The sequence below is a fragment of the Propithecus coquereli genome, unplaced genomic scaffold, assembly GCF_000956105.1.
Source record: "Propithecus coquereli isolate 6110/MARCELLA unplaced genomic scaffold, Pcoq_1.0 Scaffold355, whole genome shotgun sequence".
Lineage (NCBI taxonomy): Eukaryota > Metazoa > Chordata > Mammalia > Primates > Indriidae > Propithecus > Propithecus coquereli.
Window position 1 is genome coordinate 3,877,488 of NW_012149230.1, and position 25,962 is coordinate 3,903,449.

Sequence of the window (25,962 nt, forward strand, 5' to 3'; positions counted from 1 at the left end):
GTGACGACCCCTCGTCGTCACGGCCTGACCAATCCGGCGAGCGCTCGGCGCGGGGGGCGGGGCGCCCCGGCCTCGGCCGGGCCTGCAGTGCGCAGAGGACGCGGCGGGAGCATGTACCGGCTCCTGAGCCGGGGCTTGGGCGGAGGCCTCTTGCGGGCCGCAGGGCGGCGGTGCCGGGGCTGCTCGGCGCGCCTGTTCCCCGGGCTGGCCGGAGGCCCGGGGCCCGAGGTGCAGGTGCCGCCATCCCGAGTCGCGCCGCACGGGGGGGGCCCGGGCTTGCTGCCGCTGCTGGCAGGTGAGGGGCGCGGGCGGGGCCGGCCGGGCGGGGACAGGGGCGCGGGCCGGGCCTGGTGACCTCAGAGCCCTTTCCCGCAGCGCTCGCCTGGTTCTCGAGGCCTGCTGCAACAGAGGAGGAAGAGCAGCAGGGAGCGGACGGGGCCGCCGCTGCCGAGGACGAGGACGAGGCCGAGGCCGAGATCATTCAGCTGCTGAAGCGAGCCAAGGTGAGGCGGCTCCTGGGCCCTGCGTCCTGCCGAGCGCAGCAGCCTCCGGGAGCTGGGTCCGGCGACCTGGTTGATGCCATTACTTTCTCCACCTTACCGAAGAGTGGGTGGAGGCTCCCAGGGCAAAAGTGCCCAGAATGAGATTGGTCATCCGAGGGGGATTAGGTTTGACTCTAGAGGTTTGATTCTAAAGCCCGCAGTAAAACCGCTGCAGTCTCAATTGCAAATGAAGATGGCATCCCAGGCATCGCTATTTTATCCAAACAAAACATCAGGAATGTTTTGTAGCTGTTTTTATCACTTAACCAGCTAAGCTGAAATGGCATAATTTTGCACATATATTGCGTCCTGAAAATGCAATTTAGTGTTGGTTATCTGGTTTGATTTTTAAATTTTTTTTTTCCACCACATCCTTTTTTATATTCTCTTCTCCTCTACTCCCCAGGTTATCTCATCTCTTTCACTGGGCTAAATACTGATTTGATACCAACAACGTCCAAATTTGTATTCCCAGCCTGCAGTGTGCTACTGACATGCCATCTCCACTTTGAGACCTCACCTACCTCTCATATTTAACATGCCCAGAACTAAACTGTTGATCTTTAATGCCTCCCCAACACATTCTTTCCATCTTCTGTTCACTACCATCAGTGTTTCAGCCTAGTAACCTCATAGTTATTCTTAAAATTGCGATACCTTAACCATTGCCTCCCAGTACACTTGTAGTACGTACGATTCCTGTTGCCAACAAATCCAAAATGTTTCTCAAATCTGCCCCCTTTTCTCTATCTCCCCTGACGTTGCCACCCCAATGCAAACCATCACTGCCACCGCCAGCACTCCAGTAGTCTTTCCTGCCCTCCTGTCCCCCTGCAATCTATTCTCCATGCAGCAACCAGAGCGATCTTTAAAAAAAAAAATGTAAATTGGATTACGTCACCTCCTTGCCTGAAAACTTTGAATGACTTCCCACTGCATTTATGATAAAATACGAATTCCTTGCCTTGGCCTACAAGACCCTACATGATCTAAACCAGTCTCCTTTGCCCACTCAGTTGGCAATAATCCTGTGGCTCACCATCCTTGCTTCATCTGTTTCCTTGCATTTCTTCTGAAAAATCATTCTCTTCAGCTTATAGGGGCTTCATTCATTCTCTATCCTGTGGGTCATTCTTCTCCCCAGTTCCTTATTTGGTTGACTCATTTTCATGCTTCCTCCCTCAGTTCAACTGTTAGTTCCTTGGAAGTCTTCCCTGACTCCCATTTAGAGGAGACCCCTTATTACTCCTTTCCATTGCTTTTTCTCACAGCTCTTACTAGTCGTAATTAAGCTTACTGGTCCTACATGGTCACCTCCAGCCTGTAGGAAGGGAGAAAGACAGGATGGAGGACAAGTAGCTTACTTCTAAAATATGACTAATCACATTCCTTCTGCCTGCATCTCTTGGCCCAAAACCTTGTCATATGGCCACACCTAGCTGCAAGGGAGGCTGACCTCTCTGTCACCTCTGTAGACAATGCCTAGTGCATAGTAGGAATTCAGTAAATATCTGATGACTGAATGAGTAGCTTCCTTCTGTGTATTGGTATGTATAATTATCCACTTCTGTCTGGTAGCACATCCATCTGCTTTCTTTATGTTTTATCTTCTATTATTTTATCTTCTCTTTTCAGTTGAGCATCATGAAAGATGAACCAGAAGAAGCTGAGCTAATTTTGCATGACGCTCTTCGTCTTGCCTATCAGAGGGATAACAAGAAGGCCATCACTTACACTTATGATTTGGTAACTCTTGTAGACAATCTGAGCTACTGATGAGGAAGGGTGGACGCCAGGGAAGGATTGTTAGTTCTGATTTATATTCCTAACCTTCAGGATGTCCTGAAAATCTTTTTTTTTTAAACTAAGTTTTCTTTTGGTTTCAATTTTTTTACTCTTAGGGTGTCACTTATATAAGACCTCTCAATTCCAGACCAAAAGGAAACCAATATCATTAGCATTTGTTTCTTCAGTGATGAGAGGACCTGGATTTGATTTGTCAACAAAGTATGTGCAAGCATTTACTTATACCATTGCTGTACTGTGTTTCTAGCAGATTAATTGGTGACATACTTTTCACTTTGAACTATTTTTGTATTTAGAGGGTGGGAGCAAAAGGGCATCTTTAGTTTAAAGGTTTTAAAATAAGTGGGAACATAGTACTCTAAACTGAAAAAAAATTTGTAATTTGCTTTCAGATGGCCAACTTAGCATTTATACGGGGTCAGCTTGAAAATGTAAGTAAATCACTTTCTAGTATCTTGAATTTGTGAAGGATTAGCCTCAAGGGAATTATAACAGTGGGGTATACAGGCTAAGCTACTGTAACAAAGAGACCCCAAAATACAGTGACTCAAACAGGATAGAGATGTATTTCTCTTTAGTGCATTAGTTCTCCTAAAGACAGAAGGCAGGTAGGTATAGGCACCTTTGCTCTCTGGTCCAGAAGCCCAGGTTCCTTCTAAAATATGTCCTCATCTGCATGGGTTAGTTGACTCACCTCCAGTCTGTAGGAAGGAAGAAAGAGGATGGAGGGCAAATTATAAAATATGATTTAAAAGTTCACATTCCTTCTGCCTGCATCTCTTGGCCAAAACTTTATCACATGACCACACCTAGCTGCAAGGGAAGCTGATCTACTAAAATTGAGGAGATTCTGTAACTAAAAAGATGGAGAGGAGAGTTAATATTGGGGACAGTTTGCAGCCTCTGCCACAGTGAGTTTGGATGAGTGGTTTAAGGTACAAAGAGGATGTGGGGTCCTGATATTTAGATCTGTTTTCCCTTCACAAGGGTATTTTTCTGTGTGTGTGTGAGTGTATACGTATATGTGTTTTACAAGGAGTGATGCATCAGACTAGTACTGAGAATCCAGAGTCATGTAAGATAGTGGGGCCCCAGTAAAAGAAAAATCTTTTCCTTACTCTTTTAGGCAGAACAACTTTTTAAAGCAACAATGAGTTACCTGCTCGGAGGAGGCATGAAGCAGGTAAGGACATTGCCTAGTAGTGGCCTCTCACTGAAGCAGTTTTCACAGTAGTCTTGCTTCCTGAAAACAACCGCCCATGCCCCATTATGTGCTTTGGTTAAAAAAGGTGAATTTTTTTCCCTTCTAGATCTGTATGACAATTGCCAATCTTTCACTAATGCAACAGTATGGTCACTGAAGAATTCACCGTTGGTTAATTCCTCTAAAAGAATAAAGACTATGGCTTTGCGGCCAAAGTCATTCTAGAAGTTGATCTGAAATATTCCATGAGAAAATTTTACTTGTCATGAATTTCCTTCATTTGTCTTTCTCCCAACAGGAAGACAATGCAATAATTGAAATCTCCCTAAAGCTAGCCAGTATCTATGCTGCTCAGAATAGGTAAGTATAGTCAGAATCTAAGTGTGGCAGCAGCCAAGGAGTAGGGATATGGGCAGAAAACTTTGACCCTGGGATGTTATATAATCTTCATTTACCTGCTGGTCTTCTGGGTTTCCAAAATTCGGTGTCACACTCAAAGTGTTCCATACTTCATCATTGAAATTATCAGGCTTTTCCAGTTTTGCCCCTGCTGTTTCTGTTAGTCTGCTGCGTGGAGCACACAGCCCTCACATAGCCAGCTGCGTGACAAACCTAATCAAGTTTTCTGTTTCTGCTTGAAGTGGGAAGGGAAGTTCAAGTTAGAACTTTAGCTCTTCCTAGAAGAGGAGGGAGCAATGTAAAAGCTGCTGGGTATAATTTACTTTGAAGAAGTCATTTTGCTGATATAAGTATCAGGAAAAGAAGAAGTTAGGTATACAGTCGAAGATGAAAGAGTTGGTATGGGAGTATCTAAGTGGCTCATTCAGTAGACAGTGTTTTTACAGCATGTAGAGATGATCATAGCTAGGTTTTAGGATGGAAAATATCTAGGAGTAGAGGGGAGACCTTTGGAAAATTAGGACAGGAAATAGGTGCTATTTTTCAAATAGTAAGTCCACATTCTTACAAAGAAGAAAAAAGTCTGTCAGCTACATGAGAAGGCGTTAGAAAACAATTTAGATGTGTGCCAACGGCCAGGAACGCCGTTGAGTGAGTGCCTTTCATTCCTTGTCAGTCTCTCTAGTTGGAATTCAGAAACAAAGTTCCTAGGATATAAGCAGAGAACTCCGCTAGAGAGTTATATTTTGGGGTGAATTATGGGAGAAACCTAGGACTTGCTTCCCTTAGGTTTCTAGTTGCTGCAGAAATTGGTGCCAGAGGTTTGGAGTGACATCAAGCGTGGTGCTATAGAATGGGTACCCATCAAGGCCAGAGGCCCTGCTACTGTCCCCTGGTTTTGTAGTCATCAGCCCCTTTGTGCTCATCAGGACCTGTTTAGCCTCCTTGGATTTTGACTGACTAGGTTAGAACTTCTGAGGGCCTTTGACTTCAGGTCTTTTGAGAAGCTTTGAGCTTGGCCTATGCCAGGGAGGATTGCAGCTTGACCATTCTTGGAAGAGTAATAGATAGGATTGGTTGTTGATGGGGTATGGACTCCTAGCGTAAGAAGCCCAAAGCTAATAAACACTGTTGAGTAAGACAAAGTCATCGTCTTGTAGAGGTGAAGGCTTGTGTAGTAGGCAGTAATAATTAGCCTCTTAGTTACTTTGTACTTTTCATTTTGTTTTATTAAGAGAAGCATCAGACCAGAAAAGACAACCAGATCGTAAGTCTTAGAAAGGCTGATATGAGTTAGGAAGGGAGTTTATAGACCTTTTGATCTGACTGAGAGCATCTTGTGGGCAGCCTCCACCTGCCCCAGTGTCCTGGCTAGAGAGGGTCCCTCTTCCCAAGGTTTGGGTCTGGGGAAGGAAGGGGCTGCTTCTGTTCTTCTGAGAGTGGAGTAGAACAGTAGGGCCATCAGTTCTCCCCTGGCAAAGCACTAGAAGAGAAAAGATGAGCTTTGTGTTGCCACTTTTGGTAAGAAACTAGAGCCCAAACTGAAGAACAAGAACCAAAGCTGAGCTCCTGAATGAAAGAATTTCTGTCATGTTCTTCTGAATCTCTTTATAAAAACCAGCAGACTCAGCCTGCATGCTTGGGTTGACTGAGCCCTCTGCAGTTGACTAAGGGTCCAGGGCTACAGAGTTGGGCAAAATGCCTTCTGGTGCCCTAGCTAGAAGTTCCATTTCTATAAAAGAAGCTTTTCTCAAAGACTTACAGCTTGGAAGAAGTATAAAGTGACTAAAGCTCCCCAGAAGCTGTATGAGGTTAGCAGTTGAATCCTCAATGCAGGGTGGCCCGAGTCTCCATTCAGGCTTGTATTGCTTCGAACATATGTAAGGCTTTCACACGCGGAGAAACCAACTCACTGGAGACTGTTAGTGGGTGATGATGAAAACCGCTGGTTATGTCAGTTATTGAAATTATGGCAGCATTCCTAGCTCTTTATGTTACATTAAATGGATGGCTTAAAAAAAACAAATAAAAAACTTCTGAGAAAAGGCAGATTCACACCCCTTAGGACTTTAAGCAAAATTCCCTCTTCCCATTTTACACTTTCTTACTGATCATGCTTAAATCTAAGCTGGAAAAATGAAGATAAAAGAGTTTATGAGAGGTAAATGGCCAATTACTGATCTTTGCTTTACAGACAAGAATTTGCTCTTGCTGGCTATGAATTCTGCATTTCAACCCTAGAGGAAAAAATTGAAAGAGAAAAGGAATTAGCAGAAGACATTATGTCAGGTAGGAAGGCTGACTCTTTTCTGGACATTGCCTTTTCTCCACAAGGGGCTTTACTGTTTCACTTTGAGAAAGAGAAAGATACCTGAATCGGGAGAGGGGGAGTTTCCGTTTTGGAAAATAAGTGGCTATTTTTAAGGTCTCAACAAAGGATTTGGAATAAGATGTTTGTTTTGTTTAAAATACTTGACCACTGTTTTGGTGTTTTTTTTTTTTTTTAAAACCCCATTGGTGACATGTTTATAATTTATCTGTTAACTTTCAGTTACATATAACTTCTGTAAAATTGGGAAGCAGAAAGAGAAGGTCTTTCTCTTATCTCTACCAATCAAAAATGCTAATTATTAATGATTATCTTTTGGCCCTAGATATACAGCAAGTTAAGAAAAAATAAGAGAAATAAGCTCATGTTTTTAACAGTCATCTTCACTCATTATGGAGGCTAGGAACAGAATGGGATGGGCAGGAAGCTCTCTAGCTCTTGACCATTTGGTTTTCTTAAGTTGGTTTGAAGTATTGGGAATTTTCAGATTTGACATTTATTTAATAACTCATTTCACACCTCTGTGCCAAGACTACCGAGATGTTAGGGGTACAGCAGTCAACTCTATTGTTGTTAATGTAATATACCTTGAAAGAGATGTCTGTATCCAATTGTTTTCCAATTCTTCTCTTGAAGATACAGTAGGGCCCCCTTATCGAGGTAGTGTTCCAAGACCCCACAGTGGATGCCTGAAACCATGGATAGTACTGAACCCTATATGCACTGTGTTTTTTCCTATACATATGTAACTATGATAAAGTTTAATTTATAAGTTAGGTACAGTGAGATTAACATCAATGTCTAATAGTAAAATAGAACAATTTTAACATACTGCTAATTTCATGGATAGAAGATTCATTCTTATTATAGCTCTTAGCAATCTCAGCACGTTTTTTTTTTTCTTTTCTTAATTAAGTTAAGAACTTCCGTCTTTTCACTTAAGGAAAGCACTTTGTGGCTTCTCTTTGTCATATCTGAATTGCCAGCATCACTACTTTTGTGCTTTGTGGCCATTAGTAAGTAAAGTAAAGATTACTTGAGCACAAGCACTGCGATACTGTGAGTTTATCTGGTAACCGAGACAGCTCCTAAGCTACTAAGTGACTAACAAGTGGGTCAAGTATACAGCATGGGCACACTAGACAAAGAGAAGATGCACGTCCTGGGCGAGACAGAGCAAGGCAGTGCAAGATTTCATCATGCTACTGAGAATGGCATGCAGTTTAAATTTATGGATTATTTCTGGAATTTTCCATGTATTATTTTTGGACCACGGTTAACTGCAGATTAACTGAAACCCTGGAAAGTGAAACTGTGGATAAGGAGGGATAACTGTATGCCAATTTTTGTTCTCCATTACTCCACTGAAGCCACCTTTATTAAAGTCACCAAATCCAATAGTCATTTCTCAATCCTTACTCATTAGCAGCTTTTACTCAGGTGACTACTATCTCCTACTGGAAACACTTTCTCTTGGCTTTTGGGACACCTCACTGGTCTCCTTCCCTTCTCCCTGTCTCTAAATGTTGGCACGCCTCAGAGCTGTCTTCAGCCCTCTTTTCTTTTCTCTCTGCCCTCATACCCTAGGAAATATCATTTAGTCCCATACACTGTAAATATTAGATTTATGTCTTCAGCTCCAACTTATTCCTGAATGTCAACTTATAGGTGTGATTGCCTACCTGACATCTTAACTTGAATGTCCAGTGGTCATCTCACACTTAACATGTCCAAAATGGGTCCCCTAATTTCTGCCACCCACAGACTTCTCTGCTGGTCAGCCCCAGTCTAGGAACTGGTGCCCACATTTATGCAGTTGCTTTGGCCAAGAACCTAAGAAATGTCCGTGATTTCTTCCTCATTTCTCTTATCTAATCTATCAGCAAGTTATATTGGATCAACCATCAAAATATATCCTCTCAGATCACATCTCATCTGCTTACCCTACCACTTTGGTCCAGGCCATGATTGTTTCTTGCCTGGATGCCTATAATCATCTCCCAGGTTTTCCTGCTTCCTTCCCTTCACTCCCTCACACAATCAAATATCCATGCAACAGGCAATGTGATCTTTTTAAGACCTAGTGTCTTCGTCACGTTTGGAATAAATTCAGAATCACGGCGTGGACCTACAAGGCACTGAGTGAAGTGGCCACACTGCCTCCTGCTGCTCTCCCTTCTCTCATCCACTCTTAACACACTGGTCTTGTTCCTGCTATTCTTGCACATTCCAAGCCCAGTGCCAGCTCAAGGCCTTTTACTTGATATTCTTGACATTCCCTCTCCCATATCTTCCTCTGGCCAGTTCCTTTACTTCATTCAGGTCTCTGCTTAAATACCACTTGCTCAGAGAAGCCTACCCTGACAATCCTCTCTTCCCACCTTAGTGTCGCTTTGCTCCTTTATCCTTCACTTTTCCTCATCACACTTGAAAGTAGAGGGGTGTGTGTTGTATGCTTGTGTTTGCTTTGTCACTAAGAGTATATATTTTTATATATTTTTGGTCTTTATAAACTTTTGGTCTTTGTCTTCCCTATCAAAGAGGGATAGAGACTTTATCCATTTTGCTCACTGCTAAATGCTTGGTACCTAGAACAGTGCCTGGCACATAGTAGAGGCTCAATAATTATTGAATGAAAGAACAAAAGACCCAACAAAGACCAACAAGTAAATCCAGTTTCAGTGCAGTGTGGAAGTGTTTTGAAAAATCCATAAAAAGTGTAAAAACAAGTCTAGCAGTCAGTTAAGTCACTTTTGAACTATTCACACCCTTGCATTGACTGTAGTTTCTTAACAATGTAAAAGTATCTTTTTTGACTCCAAAAGTAATGCCAGTTACTTACCACTGAAGAAAATTTAGCAAAGCACTCAGAAGAAAGTAAAGATCATCTACTGTTTGTTTTTTAGTGTGTCTTTTCAGGCGTTTTCCTCCCTGTGCTATTTACACTTTAAGAAATAAATTAGGGATCACACTGTATATTACTTTGGAACCTGATTTTTTTTTAAAATTTAGTAATATATTGTGATAAAACCTTTTTTTTCCAGGCAAAGAAATTCTTACTGGACAGAGCAAGCAAGTTTCTATTCTAAACACTTTTACATTTTACTAGTTAGGCAATATAGAAAATGTGTTATTACATTAGTCTTTACTTTTTCTATAGAAGAAATAAATTCCTACTCAGTCTTGAACAAGCAAATCCAATATCAAATGCATGACTAACTCTATCCCAAGATGATATTACTTAATATCACATTAAAAACTTTGTCTAGGGTAATTAGTTTATTCTCTACGTTCTAGATATATATGTACTTACTGAAGAAATGCCCATAAAAAATTAAGTGAAAATTTCATTTACAAAGCAGTATAGTTAGAAGCCTAATTGTCTAAAATATGTAGATTAAAGATAGGCATACATAGAATAAGGGCTGAATAACATATCAAAATGTAGACAGCAATTCTCTCTGGTTGGGAATTTATATTTTGTGTTTTTCTGAATATTCTATAATTTTTTATAACAAGTTTTTATTTTTCTTTTTAGAATTAATTTATAATGTTACCTATATATTATAAAAGGTCAACTAGTATTACAAGGCTTAATTTAAAATAGCATTTCCCTGTGATCCCAGCACTTTAGGAGACTGAAGTGGGAGGATCGCTTGAGGCCAGGAGTTCAAGACCAGCCTGGCAACATAGCCAGATCCCACCTCTACAAAATATAAAAAGATTAGCTGGGCGTGGTGGTGTGCACCTATAGTCCCAGCTACTCTGGAGGCTGAGGCAGGAGGATCTCTTGAGCTCAGGAGTTTGAGGTTGCGGTGAGCTATGATAGTGCCACTGCACTCTAGCCTGGGCTACAGAGCGAGACTGTCTCTAAAAAGTAAAGTAAAATAACATTTCCTTGCTACCTCACCCCATCCATTTTCAGCTCTTAACCAATTTGTTCTGGTATTTACCTTCACATTTCTAAATAACATATAAAATTGCTATTTGTTGGTTTATTATTTTCATAATTGATTGACTTTATGGAAAAGTGAAGATTTGGTGCAGGTCTTGGTTGAGTCTCCATTATGAATACATAAACAGTGTTAGCTGCTGAGCCAAGTAACATGATCACAGAATTATATTTCCTTTTGTGTATAACCTTTTTTCCCCTCTGGAGTTAACTAACTTTTTTTGTTGTTTGTTTTTTTATGTATATGACAAATGCTTCACTTAACTATAGTACTTGCTTTTTTTAATTCCTAAGTTTTTCCACTGTTTCAGGCACGTATTAGCTCACTTCTCATTGGCATGGCTGGCCATAGGCATTTAGTCTTCATCTTCCTTTCATGTGCTTGGTCACTTACCACTTTTTTCTCTGCTTTTTGTCTCCCACAATGTTTTGATATCTCTCATCTCTCTTGATTCTTGACTTTTATTATCTTTGTAGCTTTATATCTTTTCATCCCTTAACTTTCATTTTAGTGATATTTTGGGAAGGAGCGTAGAGAAATGCATGTGTTCAATCCAGAACGGTAGATCTATGTAGCAGTCCAGTCTTCTGTTAATGGACATCAAGGTGTCCAGATCTGTTTCTTTAGAGTAGATTCTTAGCACTGAAATTTCCAGGTCAAAAGTTGCACATTTTAAGGTTGTTGATGACTGTTGTCAAATTGCCCTTGAAAGGACTGTGTTAATTTACATTTCCTGGTTTTACTGTTTATTCACTTTGTTACTTTGGTCAAATTAGTTAATCCCTATGTGCTTTGGATCCTCAGTGATTAAGAGTAATACTCTAATAGGACCTTTAGGAGGGTTGAGTTAATATATATAAATCTTTTAGAATAATACCTAATACCCAGTAGCTGCTCAAATAGTATTAACTTATTAGTTTTTATTATGGTGGTAAGGCTGTGTGCCCCTTCTCTCCCAAACCCATTAATTTTTATAAACTTTATTAGCTTAATGATGTGGTTTTAATGCATTATCTAGTATTTCTTTGAGAAGCAGTGTGGTTTATCTTTTATTGGTGCTTTTTTGTAAGGATATCAATCTTTTGTCTCTTGGGTTCCCATCCGTATTTGTGCTTACAGAGTTGTTTTTTTTTTTTTTTTTTAATGAAAAGGGAATGTGAAACTAACATTTGTACAGTTTAAAGAATTATGAGACTAGGCAGTGACCTAGCATTACCAGTACCTTTGAAGTTCTTCCTACCCAAGATACTACTCTCTTGAATCCTGTCTCTATCATTTATTTGCTTTTTTAAATTTTTACCTCTGTGTCCCTTAAGATATCATTTAGTTTTTGCATGTTTCTTTTTAAAATTTATATAAATGAATCACATAGTATGTATTCAGTTTAGGGCATTTTTATGATGTGCATGAGTCTTTAATCTTTTTGGAATTAGATCTGAATTCATTTATGTTTATTTCCTTTCCTTTTGTTAATTTTTAATCAAGTAGCTATTCTGTCCCAGGTATTGTTCTGGGATTTGAATAGCAGCAAATAAGGCAAAAGCCCTTGCTCTTCTACAGCTTAATGCTTAGAAAGGTATTTTTTAACCTTGAAATCAGATAAATATTTGCCCATCTTTCTTTCTGATTCTCTATTTTTTTCCTTTTCTTTATTTCTAAACAGTTTTAACATTTAACTTTTTAGTACATGTAAAATTTATCTTGATGTGAAGTTGGTAGCTAATTTCTTAAAGATAATAAACCATTATTGTGTACTAATTATTAATAGTATATACTTGGGCTTCTTTGAGAGTTTTCCCATTCTTACTCATTCATCTGATAAGTCTTATACAGTATATACATTGTTTGAATTATATGGGTAATATATTTGAGTTATATGGTAGTATAACTGTCATATGCTTCTTTTGTATAATTTCTTCCTATTTTTCACTAACTTTTCACATTAATTTTAGATATTTTTCACATGAATTTTAGAATCATTTTGTCAAGTCCCCAAAGCACTTTGAGATTGAATTATTAGACTTACATTATATTAAGTTGGTTTGGGGAGATTGCTGTCTGAGTACATTGGCGTACTTTTGACGACAAATAGCAGAAAATTTCAACTAAATTAGGTTAAACAGTAAGGACACTTGCTATCTCAGGTAACTGGCAGTTCAGCAATAGGGGGCAAGCTATTGAGTTAGCCTGATACGTGGTTCACTGAAATCGTGAAGCATCAGGTTCTTTCCATCCTTCCTCACTCATTCTTAGTGTGTTGGCTTTCTCCCCATATGCCACTTGTGGTTGAAAAGTGACTATAGCAGTTCCCAGGAATCTCATACAGAAATGGTAATGTCCTGAGGAAAAGGACACTTCTTTGATGTTTCTCTTGGGATCAAGGTAATCTTTCCTGGAAGTCCCCAAGTAGATTTATCCGTACTTCTCATTGCCTGGAATTGGGTCACATGGCATTCCTAACCTAGTCCTTGGCAAGAAAAATGGGATTATCATTATTGGCTAAAACTGATGTATCCATTTTTAACTGAGGATGGGAGTCCCCTGTGCTTGAGTTATGTGAGAAAAGAACAGATACTGGGACAAACAGCTGCTCTACCAGCAAAGGCAGATCTTTGTAGTATTGAATCTTCCTACTGAGGAATGTGGTATAGCTCCTGCTTATAGTTTTTTTCATATAGATGTGACAGCTATTTATTAATTAACTGGCCACTTTACTGAACTCTTTGCTTTCAGTTGATATTCACACTATTTTCAGACTTATATATTTAGGACAATCATGATACAGGTCGAGCATCCCAAATCTGCTCCCAAAATCCGAAACTTTTTGAGTGCCCACATGACACTCAGAGGAAATGCTCATTGGAGCATTTTGGATTTTGGATTTTCAGATTTGTGATGCTCAACAGTTATGTAAAGCGAATATTCCAAAATCCAAAAAAATCTGAATTACTTTTGGTCTCAAGCATTTTAGATAAGGAATATTTAACCTGTAATTGTTTCCCTTCAGGTAGTTATACTTCTATCTTCCTCTCCTGCCTTTATTAAACTTAGTTCATTGGCTGTACCTTTAGATCAATAGTAGATAATAGTGGTGATAGGCATCGTAGTCTTATATCTAATTTGGTACCAAACTATATGAATAATTATTATATATCCAGCTTGCTTGTAGATTATTCAGTACCTATATACTGCTATATAGTATTTAAGGCTAATATTTATAATTTTGGCATTTATTTTCTTATGTGAGATCCACAGTTTATTTCTTGTATTGTCATTGTAGGATTTATTAATGTGATGAAATTGGGATGCCTTCTGTATTTTCTGTTCTGGAATAGGTATGGGATATTGCATTGGAATGATCGGTTCCTCGAAAGTTGCAGTATCTATGATACCATATAGAGCAGACCTCCTTTAGAATTCGTTCTCTGGCAGCTTTTTTCTTCCTTCTTGATTACTCATATTTTTTCCATTTTCTTTATTTAATTTCAATACCTAGGACAATGCCAAGCACATAGTAAGCATAAATAGCTGTTAAATAAATGAATGCATGGGAAAGAATTTTAGAGAGCCATTGATTTCCTAGAGGAACTTTCTTAGGGAATTATATTTTTAAAGCATAAGATACGATACTCTTGTGAGATCATATTCCTTTTCCAGTTCATAATTTTATGGATTTATTTCTTTTTAAATTAGTAAAAAGATGTTTCCCATTGATTCCTTCTTCCTTTCCTTGAAAGTCTGCATTCATTTTCACATTTTAAATAATCAAACATTTCTGGAGAGTTGAAGTATTTTTGGTGACATACTATTTGGTTTCATGAGTGCTTGAAGTCTGGAGCCTGAGTTCAAATTCTGGTTCTGCCACTTACTAGCACTGTTACTATGGACAAGTTATTTAACTTCTCTGTTCAAATAACAGTAGACCCTGCCTCATAAAGTTGTTACAAGAATTATATGCTCTAGCACTGTGACTAGTACTCATTAAGCACTATGTAAGAGTTGGTGGAATGTAATATATTTATTAACCTAATTTATTACATGGTTTGGCTCCTGTATTTACCACTCCCAAATTATAAAGGACCTTCCTGGCTGTAGTATTCATAGTTTCTCTTGGTTTTTGTTAATTTTGTTGATCTATTCCAAAAGCCAACTTTTGGTTTCTTTAGTTTTCTTTTATTGCTTTTCTATTTTCTGTTTCACTTATTTTCACTCTAATCTTTATTATGTCTCTCCTGCTTGCTTTGGGTTTATTTTGCTCTTTTTTTCTAGTTTCTTAGGTAGAAGATTAGGTTATTGATTTAAGATTTTTCTTTTCTAATACAGGCATTTACAACTATAAGCTTTAGCTGCATCCCATACATTTTAGAATGTTGTGTTTTCATTTTCTTCTTCTTTTTTTTTTTTTTGAGAAAGGATTTTGCTCTGTTGCCCAGGGCTAGAGTGCCATGGTGTCATTACAGCTCACTGCAACCTTAGACTCCTAGCCTCATGCAGTCCTCCTGCCTTGGCCTCCCAAAGTGCTGGGATTACAGGTGTGAGCCACTGTGCTTGGCCTGTTCAAGTCTTTTGTGTCATTATTGATTTTTGTCTAGTTCTAGACAAATTTTTTTCATGATCTTTTTTCTTTATATATATATTTCTGTGCTCTGTTTAAACAGACCCAGATATATATCTTTATTGTGAATTATCCCTTCATCAGAAAAATGATTTTTCCCTATTTAAAGTATTTGTTAAAAATTCTTATTTTACATTAATATATCTTACTCTTAAACTTTTCTGAGTCACTTTTCATCGTGTTTTTTGTAGAAGGCTGTGGTTGGACTTTTTAAAACCTGAGTATCATTGTCTTGTGATAGAAAATCCTTTTTAAAATTAGTATTAAAAGTGATACTTCATCTAATTTTGCATTTAAAAATATGCTTTGGGCTGGGTGTGGTGCTTATACCTGTAATCATAGCACTTTGGGAGGCCAAGGCGGTAGGATTGTGTGAGGCCAAGGAGTTTGATAGTAACCTGGGCAACACAGAGAGACCCCATCTCTACAAAATAAACAGAAAAATTAGCGGGGCGGAGTGGCATGTGCCTGTAATCCCAGCTACTTGGGAGGCTGAGTCAGTTGGCTCACTGGAGCCCAGGGGTTTGAGGGTGCAGTGAACTATGACAATGCCAGTGCACTCTAACCCAGGCAACAGAGGGAGACCCTGTCTCCAAAAAAAAAAAGGCTTTCCATTTTTGTTACTTCCTTTATTTTCAGTCCCTCCCTTATCGGGACTTTTCCTTCACCAACCTCCATTTACATTTTGGAGGGAAGGCATATATATTTCCTTCAGTTCTATAAGGAGTAAACTAAAAATTTCTTCAAGACATATTTGACTCATTCGAGAAAAAAAATTTGTTTTCAGTTTCTTTTGTAATATTTTAACATCTCTTGCCTTTCCCTTTTTTCCTCACTTGTTTATTCTCTATGATCTGGAATTTAAGAGTTAATGGAATTTATTGCAGAGAATTCTGAAGCCAGCCTATTTGCCATGTTTTGTAGGTAGCCTGTTTTATCCTGCCTGGATGCTTTGTTAGAGTCAGAAATTATAAGAGTCAGAAATTACAGCAGCATAAGGTTAGGTTAGTTCATGAAAATTGCCTGGTCCATGGTGAGCCTTCATTTTTAAGATATACTTGTGAGCTTCTGTAGTCTTTGATTATTGCTTCTGCTCCATTTGCTCTAGAATGTCATTAACCTGTAGGTTGGCCTCTCTTTTCTCCTCATTAATCAGTTTTCTCATCTGTATTTTAGGAATTTCTTCCATTTGTATTCCACATTACTGATTTATCATTCAGAACAGTACTGTGCTTTTCTTTTTCTGATGTGTTTTTTTTTTTTAAATAAGAGATTTCAAGCAAAAGTACAGTATAAAGAATTTAACAAATACCTGTATACCTTCCCCTCAGCTTGGCCAGATTTCAGCATTTTACCATATTTACTTTAGAATTTTTTTTTGTAAGTTTAAACCCTCTGTACTCATCCCTGCCTAGAGTTACCTATCCTGAAGTTGGTCCTGTTTGTCTACTTGTAATATTTGTATATATTGACACACAATATACGATAGGGCTAATATATGTTTAAACTTTATATGAATGGCGGCATATTGTACAATTGTTTCTGCTATTTGCTTTTTTCAGTCACATTTTGTGGAGATTTATCCATGTTGATTATTAACATAGCAGCCTTGTTTGCTTGCCAAACTGCATGACTGCTGAGTTGCACTTGTCTAGAAGGGGGTGACTTCCTCTAATTAACACATTAACTGCCACGTGAATTGTATTTAACTCATGCTAGTTTTGAGCCCTGAGGCCTGGTGAAGCGTATGAAGACTCAATTCTTTGAAACAAATTCAATAAGTATGTTGTGAGTCACATGACAGCTCAAGTGGCGTGCACTGTCAAAACTGATTCTAGTGCTGCTTGAGTTGCATATAATTCACGCACAGAAAACAATAACAAATAAAATTTTCATTAAATTAAAAAGGATTGTTTTGTTTTCGAAGTTTTTATCCTATTTTTGTAATAAAACGCCATGGCCCCAGGGAAAAAAGTTTTTTTTCTAGTGTGGCAGTCAGTGTGTTAATCCACTGGGGTGAGGGGTGAGGTTGAGCCTTTTTTTCATTCTCACGAGAGGTGATACAGGCTAGCAGTGGCCCTGTCTGGTTCATTTACTACAGCTGTGGTACAGTATTCCATTGTGTGATTATACTACAGTTCTGCTGCTGGACATGTAATACTGCTCTATGTTTCGCTAGGGAAAATACTTCATTGAATATTCTTGGACCTGTGTCTCAGTACATGCCTTCAAGATATTCCCTAGGGAATACCTAAGCGTGGAATTGATTAGAGTGCATATACCAAATTGCTTAACAAAGTGGTTTTACCAGTTTACGCTGTCACTGGCAGTGTATTAGTGTTCTTGTTGCTCCCTGCATATCCTTGTTATTATTGTCAGACTTTTCGATAATCTGGTGGGTTTTTAAAAGGAATTTCATTGTGGTTTCAGTTAGCAAAATAGAACCTCTTTTCATGTCTTTGTTGGCTATTCATATTACCTGCTCTGAAAATTGTTTCTTCATATCCTTTGCTTATGTTTTTGAAGGGTTGTCTTCAAATGATTTCTAAGAGTTACTTATTTTGTATTTTTGTGGGTTACCTATCTCTTCATGGCTTATCTTTTCATTTTAGGGCATTTGACATAGGTTAAAATTTGGATGTTAATTGAATCTTTTGATATTTTCCTTTATATTTTGTGTTTTCTGTCTTGTTTGATTTGTAATGACATCTCTGTATCAAGTTTTTGTAGATTCATTAGGTGCTAATATTGTTTAATTCTGTATACAATTAATTTTTATTCTCATTATATCTTTTCCATATTTAGTTCAGTACCTTTAGGTTTTTAATTCTTTTTCTTTGTTCATTTGTTCAACCATTCAGTGCCTGTTACATGCCAGACACACTACTAGACACTGAGATACGACTATCAATAAAACAAGTCACTGTCTCATGGCGCTACATTTCTAGTGGCGGAAGGACACATAATAAACACTGTCTAGTAAGTTGGTATGTCCAAAGATGACTAAGTACTGTGTAGATATGCTTATGAAGGAGTATGTATACAGGGAATGTGCTGGAGCAGCATGCTATTTTACAGAGAGGTCAGGGAAGGCCTCATTGGTAAGAAACCTTAGAGGATGGGAGGGAGGGAATAAGCCAAATGGCTGCTAGGGAGGGACAGGCAAAGGACAAGTGTAAGGCCCTCAGGTGGAGCATGCTTGACTTATAAGCAGTTTAAACCTACTTAGTTTATAGTCTGGGGTTATTCAATTTTCTAAAATATGTGAGGGTGAAGCCTCCTTTTTTATTTTCTGCTGATTCTCTCTCATGAATTTTCATGTTTACTAATTTTGAATTATAAATTCATCTTCAGCAGGGGTTTAACAGTACAGTGAGATTCTGGAATGGTTTTGTTTCTTTCTTCCAGGCACTCAGGTCCTGGCTTTAAATGGCTGATGTACATTTAGACATCAAACTAGCATGTGGCACAGACCTATGATTGCAAATTTCCATGGTAGTCATTTTCCCCATCTAGATCCCAGACTTGGCCATTCAAGCCTCCTTGTTGTCTCTGTGTGTGGTGGTGGTGGGTGGTGGGCAGTGAAGGGTGGAGTGGGTGCATTTTTTCCTCATCCAATCTTTTCCTGGGGTTGTAGCCTTGTGACAGTCATCCTGGTTTTGTGCAGGGGCTTCAGATCTAGTTGTGTGTTTTTGCACAAGTCAAAGGCCTTAATTCCAGGATTGCAGAGACACTCAGGCCATCCCTCAAAACTAACAAAACTGGGCTTTTGCTGTAGCAGAGCACATGCTTTCCACTTTGGGTTTTAGCTTCTAATTTCTAGCTCTTCGGATTTCCTTCTCTTGGGAGCTCAGCTTTACATGTAAAGGATGTTTGTTATATTTTATCTAACATTTCCAAGGTATTCGAAGCAGAAGGGTTTCAGATTATCACATACAGCCTTAAGTTAGAGTCTGCTTTACTCCCTTCACTACAACATTTATTGCCTTGGGAAGTGCTGGTCAATTGACTAACAAGGGATTTGGTTTAGCAGAAATTCCAGGATGTTCCTGGAACTTGAGAGCAAATATCTTTAGTTTCAAAGCCCCCTATAGACTTCCCTTTATTGTTATTGGTGGTTGGGGGATAGGGGGACTTAGAGATGGTTCTTTTAGTAATGGATTATCTGCACTATTTTTATAACGTATGTAAATGTTCCTCCAGTACTTTACCAAATTCTTTTTAGTCTGTATTTATGTAAACCTAATGGGATATACTGATAAATTAAATATACCTAGCCATTCTTATCTGCATTCTTGTATGTAAATGATGCTTGGTCATCTTCTTAGTACATTTGAGTATTCCCTTTGCTAATATTTGGAGTAAAAATTGCTATAATGAATTCTGATTATAGGTAACTCATCTTTTTCTGTGATTAGAAATTTATGAAAGAATTATTTATAATTTAAGTTTGAAGAATAAATATGCTTCAGGTTCAAATAATCCTTTGGGGGTTCTGTATGAACAATTCCAATTTATTTCTCAGTTGTTATTAAAGCTGATTTTTTTTCTTATCTAACATCTAACAGTTTTTATATTAGTATTTCAAGAACCATGTCTAAATAAATTACTTAGAAAAGGAACTCTTTTTGGGGGGACTTTATTAAATCTGTGAAATTTTCTCTTAACTTGGCAGTATACTAAAGGTTTTCTTATGGAGCCCTTTTACTCTTTCTTACAAGTTACGTTATAGTACATTTGTTTATCAAAACTATTTCCATTTTTATTGTCAGACTGCTATTAACTTACAATAAAAAATACTTCTTAATGAAAAAATATTATAACTAAAATTGTACCTCATTAATTATGTTTTCTAAAAAGCTGTACTGCTTTTTCTTCCACTGTACTACTTATTTGATGACACGGATAATAATTTGCCACTAGAATTGCTTGTCATTTTATTCTTATGCTTTTGAAGCGATACTATTGAACATGTTTTCTTTTTTTTTTTTTTTTTGAGACAGAGTCTCACTGTGTTGCCCGGGCTAGAGTGCCGTGGCATCATCCTAGCTCACAGCAACCTCAAACTCCTGGGCTCAAGCGATCCTCCTGCCTCAGCCTCCCGAGTAGCTGGGACTACAGGCATGAGCCACCATGCCCGGCTAATTTTTTCTATATATTTTTAGTTGTCCAATTAATTTCTTTCTAATTTTAGTAGAGACGGGGTCTCGCTCTTGCTCAGGGTGGTTTCGAACTCCTGAGCTCAAACAATCCGCCCGCCTCGGCCTCCCAGAGAGCTAGGATTACAGGCGTGAGCCACCGCACCCGGCCTGAACATGTTTTCTAATTGTAAAATGTAAAAAGAGCATATTTTTTTAAAGTATAGAAACATTTAAAGGGAATACACATCCCAGAAATAAGATTTAGCAGTCATTTTTGGAGCATACAGTATCCAGCATTGGAATGATCAAACATTAATGTTCTGGGATATTTTTGGTATGTGGTTAACATTTTTCCTTGTCTTGAAATATTCTCAGAGAACATGGCATTTAGTACCTGGTGTGATATTCTAAATCTTATCCAATTTATTATAAATTACTTACCTTCTTGGACTTGTTTGTACTTGAAGGGACAGAGTTTTATCTCCATTATATAATAATTTATCTCGGAATACTTAATATTAAATTGCTACTTTATAAGTTTTTGCCTAGTGTTTTAAAAAGTGCTCACAGTTACATATTTTTTAATATTTCCTTTTAATAGAGAATATAGTATTTTTACATGTGGTATTAACTGGTGCCATCTTATGTTTTGCTTTTTTATATGGGTTATTTAGAAATTAATACATTTTATATTTCTAAAAATTTTCATATTTCTGTGAAAATAAATTTTTAAGGCAGTCTATTTAAAACTACTAATTTCATTTTAAAAAGATGATTATTGGCCTTTTATGCATAACTAAGCAAAAGCAACTATTTAACTTTAGATTTCTACTTAAAGAAGAAAAGTTTAAATTTTTCACTTTCACGCTCTGATGTTATCCCAACAGTTATCCTCATCCACTACAACTACATTGTTTTATTTAAACTCTCTCTTTAATAACTGGTCATACTGTCATTTAGTAACATTTGTAGTCTTAAATTCTGTATGTCTTTTGCAATAGTTCTTAAAAGTGAAAATATGGAGGGAAAGGGTTTGATATAATAGCTTTGTTGGTAAATAAACCCAACTGAACATAACTACTTGAGTGTCTAATAGTTTTGTTCATAGATTATTTGAAGTAACCTCTTTTCTAGTCCTTAATGTGAACAATGACTTTCCACTGAGTTGTTTGCAGAATTGGCATATATTCTTGCCCATTACTGTTTTTTCATTATTTGTATCATCTTTCAGAAGTCTTTACTTGTATAAGTTGATACTGGTTACTGTTCTCTAGATCTATGTTCTCCAATTCTTTTTATATGGTATTAGGTGTTTTTAAGTTTGTTCTTTTTCAGACATCATATAGTCAATTCTGTAATGTGTTGAAGGGTGCTACGTCAGTGTAGCCTTTATTATTTGAAAAATGGATTAACTTTTTAAAATTTTAATTGTTTAAATTTGGCTTGTGACTTTCCATTTCAGGATTCTGAGTGTTCTCTGGTTTCTTACTGCCTTGTCTTTTTACACCTTAAAGATTTTTCATTGTTTCTAGACTTTTTGTTAGCTCATTCTTTGGGTTTATCTTCATCTGTTTCTGCTGAATATTATTAGTTTCAAACTGAAAATAATATTCTACATTTTAGTTGATGTGTGGACTCAATCTACATAACTGGGGGAAGTTCCATGATTCCAGCTAGTCTGGCATATGCCACTTAATTGGATGGTAATCCACCTAAATTGTCTCCTTTCAGTGTAAGGTTAAGAGTACATCTAAGTGACATGAAACATTCAGTGGGTCCCATACTGTAAAAATATTTGATAACAGTGACGATTTGGATAGGTTGGCTAATTCTCTGCCTTGATTTTACATCCCAGCAATGCTCTTCTCTCTTTAGCGGAAGAGAAAGCCAATACCCACCTCCTCCTGGGCATGTGCTTAGATGCCTGTGCTCGCTACCTTCTGTTCTCCAAGCAGCCATCACAGGCACAAAGGATGTATGAAAAAGCTCTGCAGATTTCTGAAGAAATACAAGGAGAAAGACACCCACAGGTAAGGGAGAAAACATTAGAAGAGGGACTATATAAAATAAAGCCTTCAAAATTGAAGGAGTGAAATGCCACAGTCATTGGGAAGAGAAGCAGCAGGTGGTGCTAGATTGAGGAGGAAGTCCTAGATCTTCCTCCTCATGCCCCAGTCTCTTCATTTTCTTACTGCCAGTCCCCCTTCCTCCAACTACTCGTTTCAAACAGAATTTGGGACTGCTGATCAATTACTGGGTCTGCCCAGAACTTTTTGCATGAGTCACAGTTATTCATTCAGCAGACCAACCTTTCTACACAGCAGGTCCAGCCAGGCTCCCTCGCACTTCTGTGGCTTCAGTGGGGACAGCACAGCATTTCAGAGTGGGGCCTGTAAACCCCCATGAGAACCTTATAAGGAACTGGTTAATACATGAATATCCTTATTTTCCTTGCCCCACAGTTAAAATGGCAGAAGGTGGGGAAGGAAGGAATGAAGGACTGCATTAAAAAACTTTTAAACTGCTGACATAGTATAGAATTTTAGCACAGCATGTAAAGCTTTATCTTGGAACACTAAACACAATAACTAAAATCATCTGTGTCTCTTCTCTGTCCAAGTCAGAGGTAAGGAGTGGATCACTTTGTCTATGAATACTTGCTTATCTGCAACATAGGACACAAAAATTTTAACTGAACGTATCCCAAAGCTGGGGTAGTAGTTGGGTAGGGAGTGTTTTGAAAGAAAAGGGAGTTTGAACTATGAATTATCTCCGGGAAACGGATTTATGACTTGTTACAGAGCCCCTTAATAGAGTATAATTGAGGAATTAAAAAAAAGGGCAAGCATGGAATTCAAATCACCAAGCACTAGAATCACGGGGTTTAAAGCATGGCTTCAGTAGGGAAGAAGGTATGGAAGCCTGCCTCTCATAGTCCCCAAATTTTAAAAACTCTTAGTAGGCATCTTCCTAAAACAGAGGATGTATTTCTTCTTTTTGACGTGCCTCGGGGTTAACAGCAGGAATGACAGGGGCAACTAAACCATAGGAGACTGGCTTCTCAGAATTGCTGAACCTTAAATGGGATCATACAGCTCCTTTTTGCTGTTATTTTTCATTTGGTGCTTCTAATTTGATAATTAGTTGATTAACAAATAATGTTCATCCTGTTCCCGAATTTCTAGATTTTTATCATTTTCCAGAGGATCACATTGACTACTGTACAGCTGTGAATAACAAATGCCCACAATTTGTTAAAGGCTGGTACCCCTCACCTTTATGGAATGCTAGGAAAGATGAAATAAATCTTCAGTGTATATTTCACAGTTTGATAAACTCTGTGTTAATATTCAGATGCGTTTTTATAGAAAAGCTGTCTTTTCTTGTTCTATATAGACCATTGTGCTGATGAGTGACCTGGCTACTACCCTGGATGCACAGGGCCACTTTGATGAGGCGTATATCTATATGCAAAGGGCATCAGAGCTGGCAAGACAGATAAACCATCCTGAGCTACACATGGTGCTCAGCAATCTAGCTGCAATTCTGATGCACAGAGGTGGGTAGCAACGGGAACTTGACTGACTCGCTTTAGGGAGGGATGCCACTGGGTTTATAATTTGTGAAATGGTGTGTAGGGAGGGCGAGGGGCACTGAGGAAACTCCTAAATCAAAAGGCTGGTTGAATAAGGGCAGAGAAGAATGTACATCAGGTTGCAGTACACTTGTGCGCAGTTCACACAACTTCTGTAGGCCTGCGCTAGCTGTCGAAGCACATCAAGCTAGAGAAAGCCTTGCAGTGACAGTACCTTCTTTCTTTAGTACTTTACAGATTTCTCAATGATGGTTTCACAATTACAATGTGTAATTGTGGAGCTGGTGTGATAGGGAGTATCAGTCTGACATGTTTCTGAATGTCAGCACACTAAGCCACATTGCCCAGGGCTTCACCTGTAATTTCAGGTCTGTTACACATACTGCCAGTAGTGAAGTCCTTGGCTAATCAAGGGCCTAAGGGTACAGTGGAGAGGACAGTTAGAAACCCACACCGCTCAGTGGGTTGCAGTTGTGCACCTCAGCCAGTACCAGCCTCTCGGTGCCAGCTTGTCAGCTGAGGTTGAAATGAGGCAGCACCAGTCTGCTGCTTCCTAAGCACACGGTAAATTAGACCTGTATCCTCATTAGTGCTTTCTCTTCAGAACCACTTTGAAAACATGTTTTCTTCTTATTGTCCCTTCTCTCTGGGTTATTTTAGAACGATATACACAAGCAAAAGAGATCTACCAGGAAGCACTGAAGCATGCAGAGCTGAAAAGAGATGAGATTTCTATACAACACATCAGGGAAGAGTTGGCTGAGCTGTCAAGAAAAAGTACACCTTTGACTTAATTTTATCAAGCTCTGAATCCATTCTTATTGTAGGGAGAATAATTTCTAGTAACCCAGAAGAATAGCTGTTATCCTAGTCTCTGTGGCACCCAAATCAATGGGTTAAATCCTTTGTTCTTGATATTCAGGTTTCCTCAACTTAGTTTTGGTGAAGGACAGGTTGTATACACTGCCATTTTTGTTTTTTAAAGGAAAAACAACTTTCAGTCCTGACTGACCTTCGGGACTGCCGTCAAATGATGCTTTCAGTTGGAACATACGATTAGGTGCTGCTCCTGCTGATCTAAGTAAAATATAAGAAGGGCTGGTTTTTCTCTAGGGTGTGGGTGTGTTAATTCAGCCTGGCATTTCTACCAGTAAGATTTTGGCCCACTGATTTGCTGCCCTTGCTTCTCTGACTTTATCAATATCTGCAGACAGAACAGAAGTACCTGTCTCAAGGCAAAGGGGAAGTAATGGTGAGTTGTTTTCCTTATAATCTGTTTCATGAAGCACAGTATAGGGTTTAATGCATAAAGGAAGAAAAGTAGTATCTTAGTTTGCCGCCAGCATCCAGCTTTAAAGTGGGATTTAGGCACTTGAAGCTATAGCACCCATTTCATTAGAAGTGAACCATATGTATCTAGTTATATATAACTATTAAAAAATGGGGGTGGGAGAAGGAATGATATAACCTCTTGTCTGTCAGTGTTATCTGAGCACTTGACTTCTTTGCAACCTTGGTCACACAACTGAGCCACCTCAAGTACTCTTTAAAATTCAGCCTGCACCCTAGACCTCTGACTCAGAATGGGGCTCTCCAAGGGTAGTATTTAAAAACTCCCAGTAATTCTGATCTGTACCACTGGTATAGTGGAACTACTGACCTGAATCCTAGTCCTGGCTTTTTGATCTTGGATTTCAATATCCTCATCTGTAAAATGAGATTCTTTTTTAGCTGTGGAAGAAGGTCTTTAGTCAGATGACTTTAAATGAATAGACTGCTATGTTGAAAGAGCTTTATCACACTGCCTCAAACACAGATGGACAGTCTTACCTCAGCAGTCTTACAAATAAATAGTTTTCTAGTACCACGAAAGAATACTGATCCTGTTGGTATGCCTGTGGGGTGGGATGTGAGTGGGGCTGATAAACTGATATTTTTGGTTTGTATGTACATAATGGAAGAATCTTTTCATAATAAACTAGAGACTATACAACAATATTGCATGTATTCCAGTCATCTTTGAGTTTCTCATAAAAAATAACTTATTGAAGAGTTAATAAAATACCAAAAACCCTGAGGTAAAAATCCTCAGGGATTAGACCGAAACTAGAATTTTGTATTTTGCAGATGTAGATTTCTTCCTACTGTTTAAGCTCATATATTATTTAACCACTCAGCTAATTCCTTTAATCAAGTTAGAGAGGTAAGATATAATACAAATCAGATTGAGTTTCAGTGCAACCCAGTCTTAATGGTGACTTTTTTTTTTTTTTAATTAATGTCAACCACTCACCTTCTGCATTGAGAATGTTTTTACCTTTTCACAATTGCAGGGGTTACTGAAAGTTAGGTTTTTTTTACTCCTAAGTTTTATTTAT

At 38.4% G+C, this 25,962-nt stretch overlaps 1 protein-coding gene across 1 annotated transcript; it reads left to right on the forward strand.

Annotated features, from left to right (window-relative positions):
• The first annotated feature begins 19 nt into the window (after positions 1 to 19).
• Positions 20 to 25,576, forward strand: TTC19 (tetratricopeptide repeat domain 19). The gene is made up of 10 exons (XM_012651438.1): positions 20 to 295; positions 376 to 503; positions 2,178 to 2,288; positions 2,741 to 2,779; positions 3,475 to 3,531; positions 3,851 to 3,912; positions 6,146 to 6,240; positions 21,865 to 22,019; positions 23,386 to 23,548; positions 24,245 to 25,576. Exons 1-10 carry the CDS (start codon positions 112 to 114, stop codon positions 24,376 to 24,378), a joined length of 1,128 nt encoding a protein of 375 aa, XP_012506892.1. The 5' UTR covers positions 20 to 111; the 3' UTR covers positions 24,379 to 25,576.
• The last annotated feature ends 386 nt before the right edge of the window (positions 25,577 to 25,962 follow it).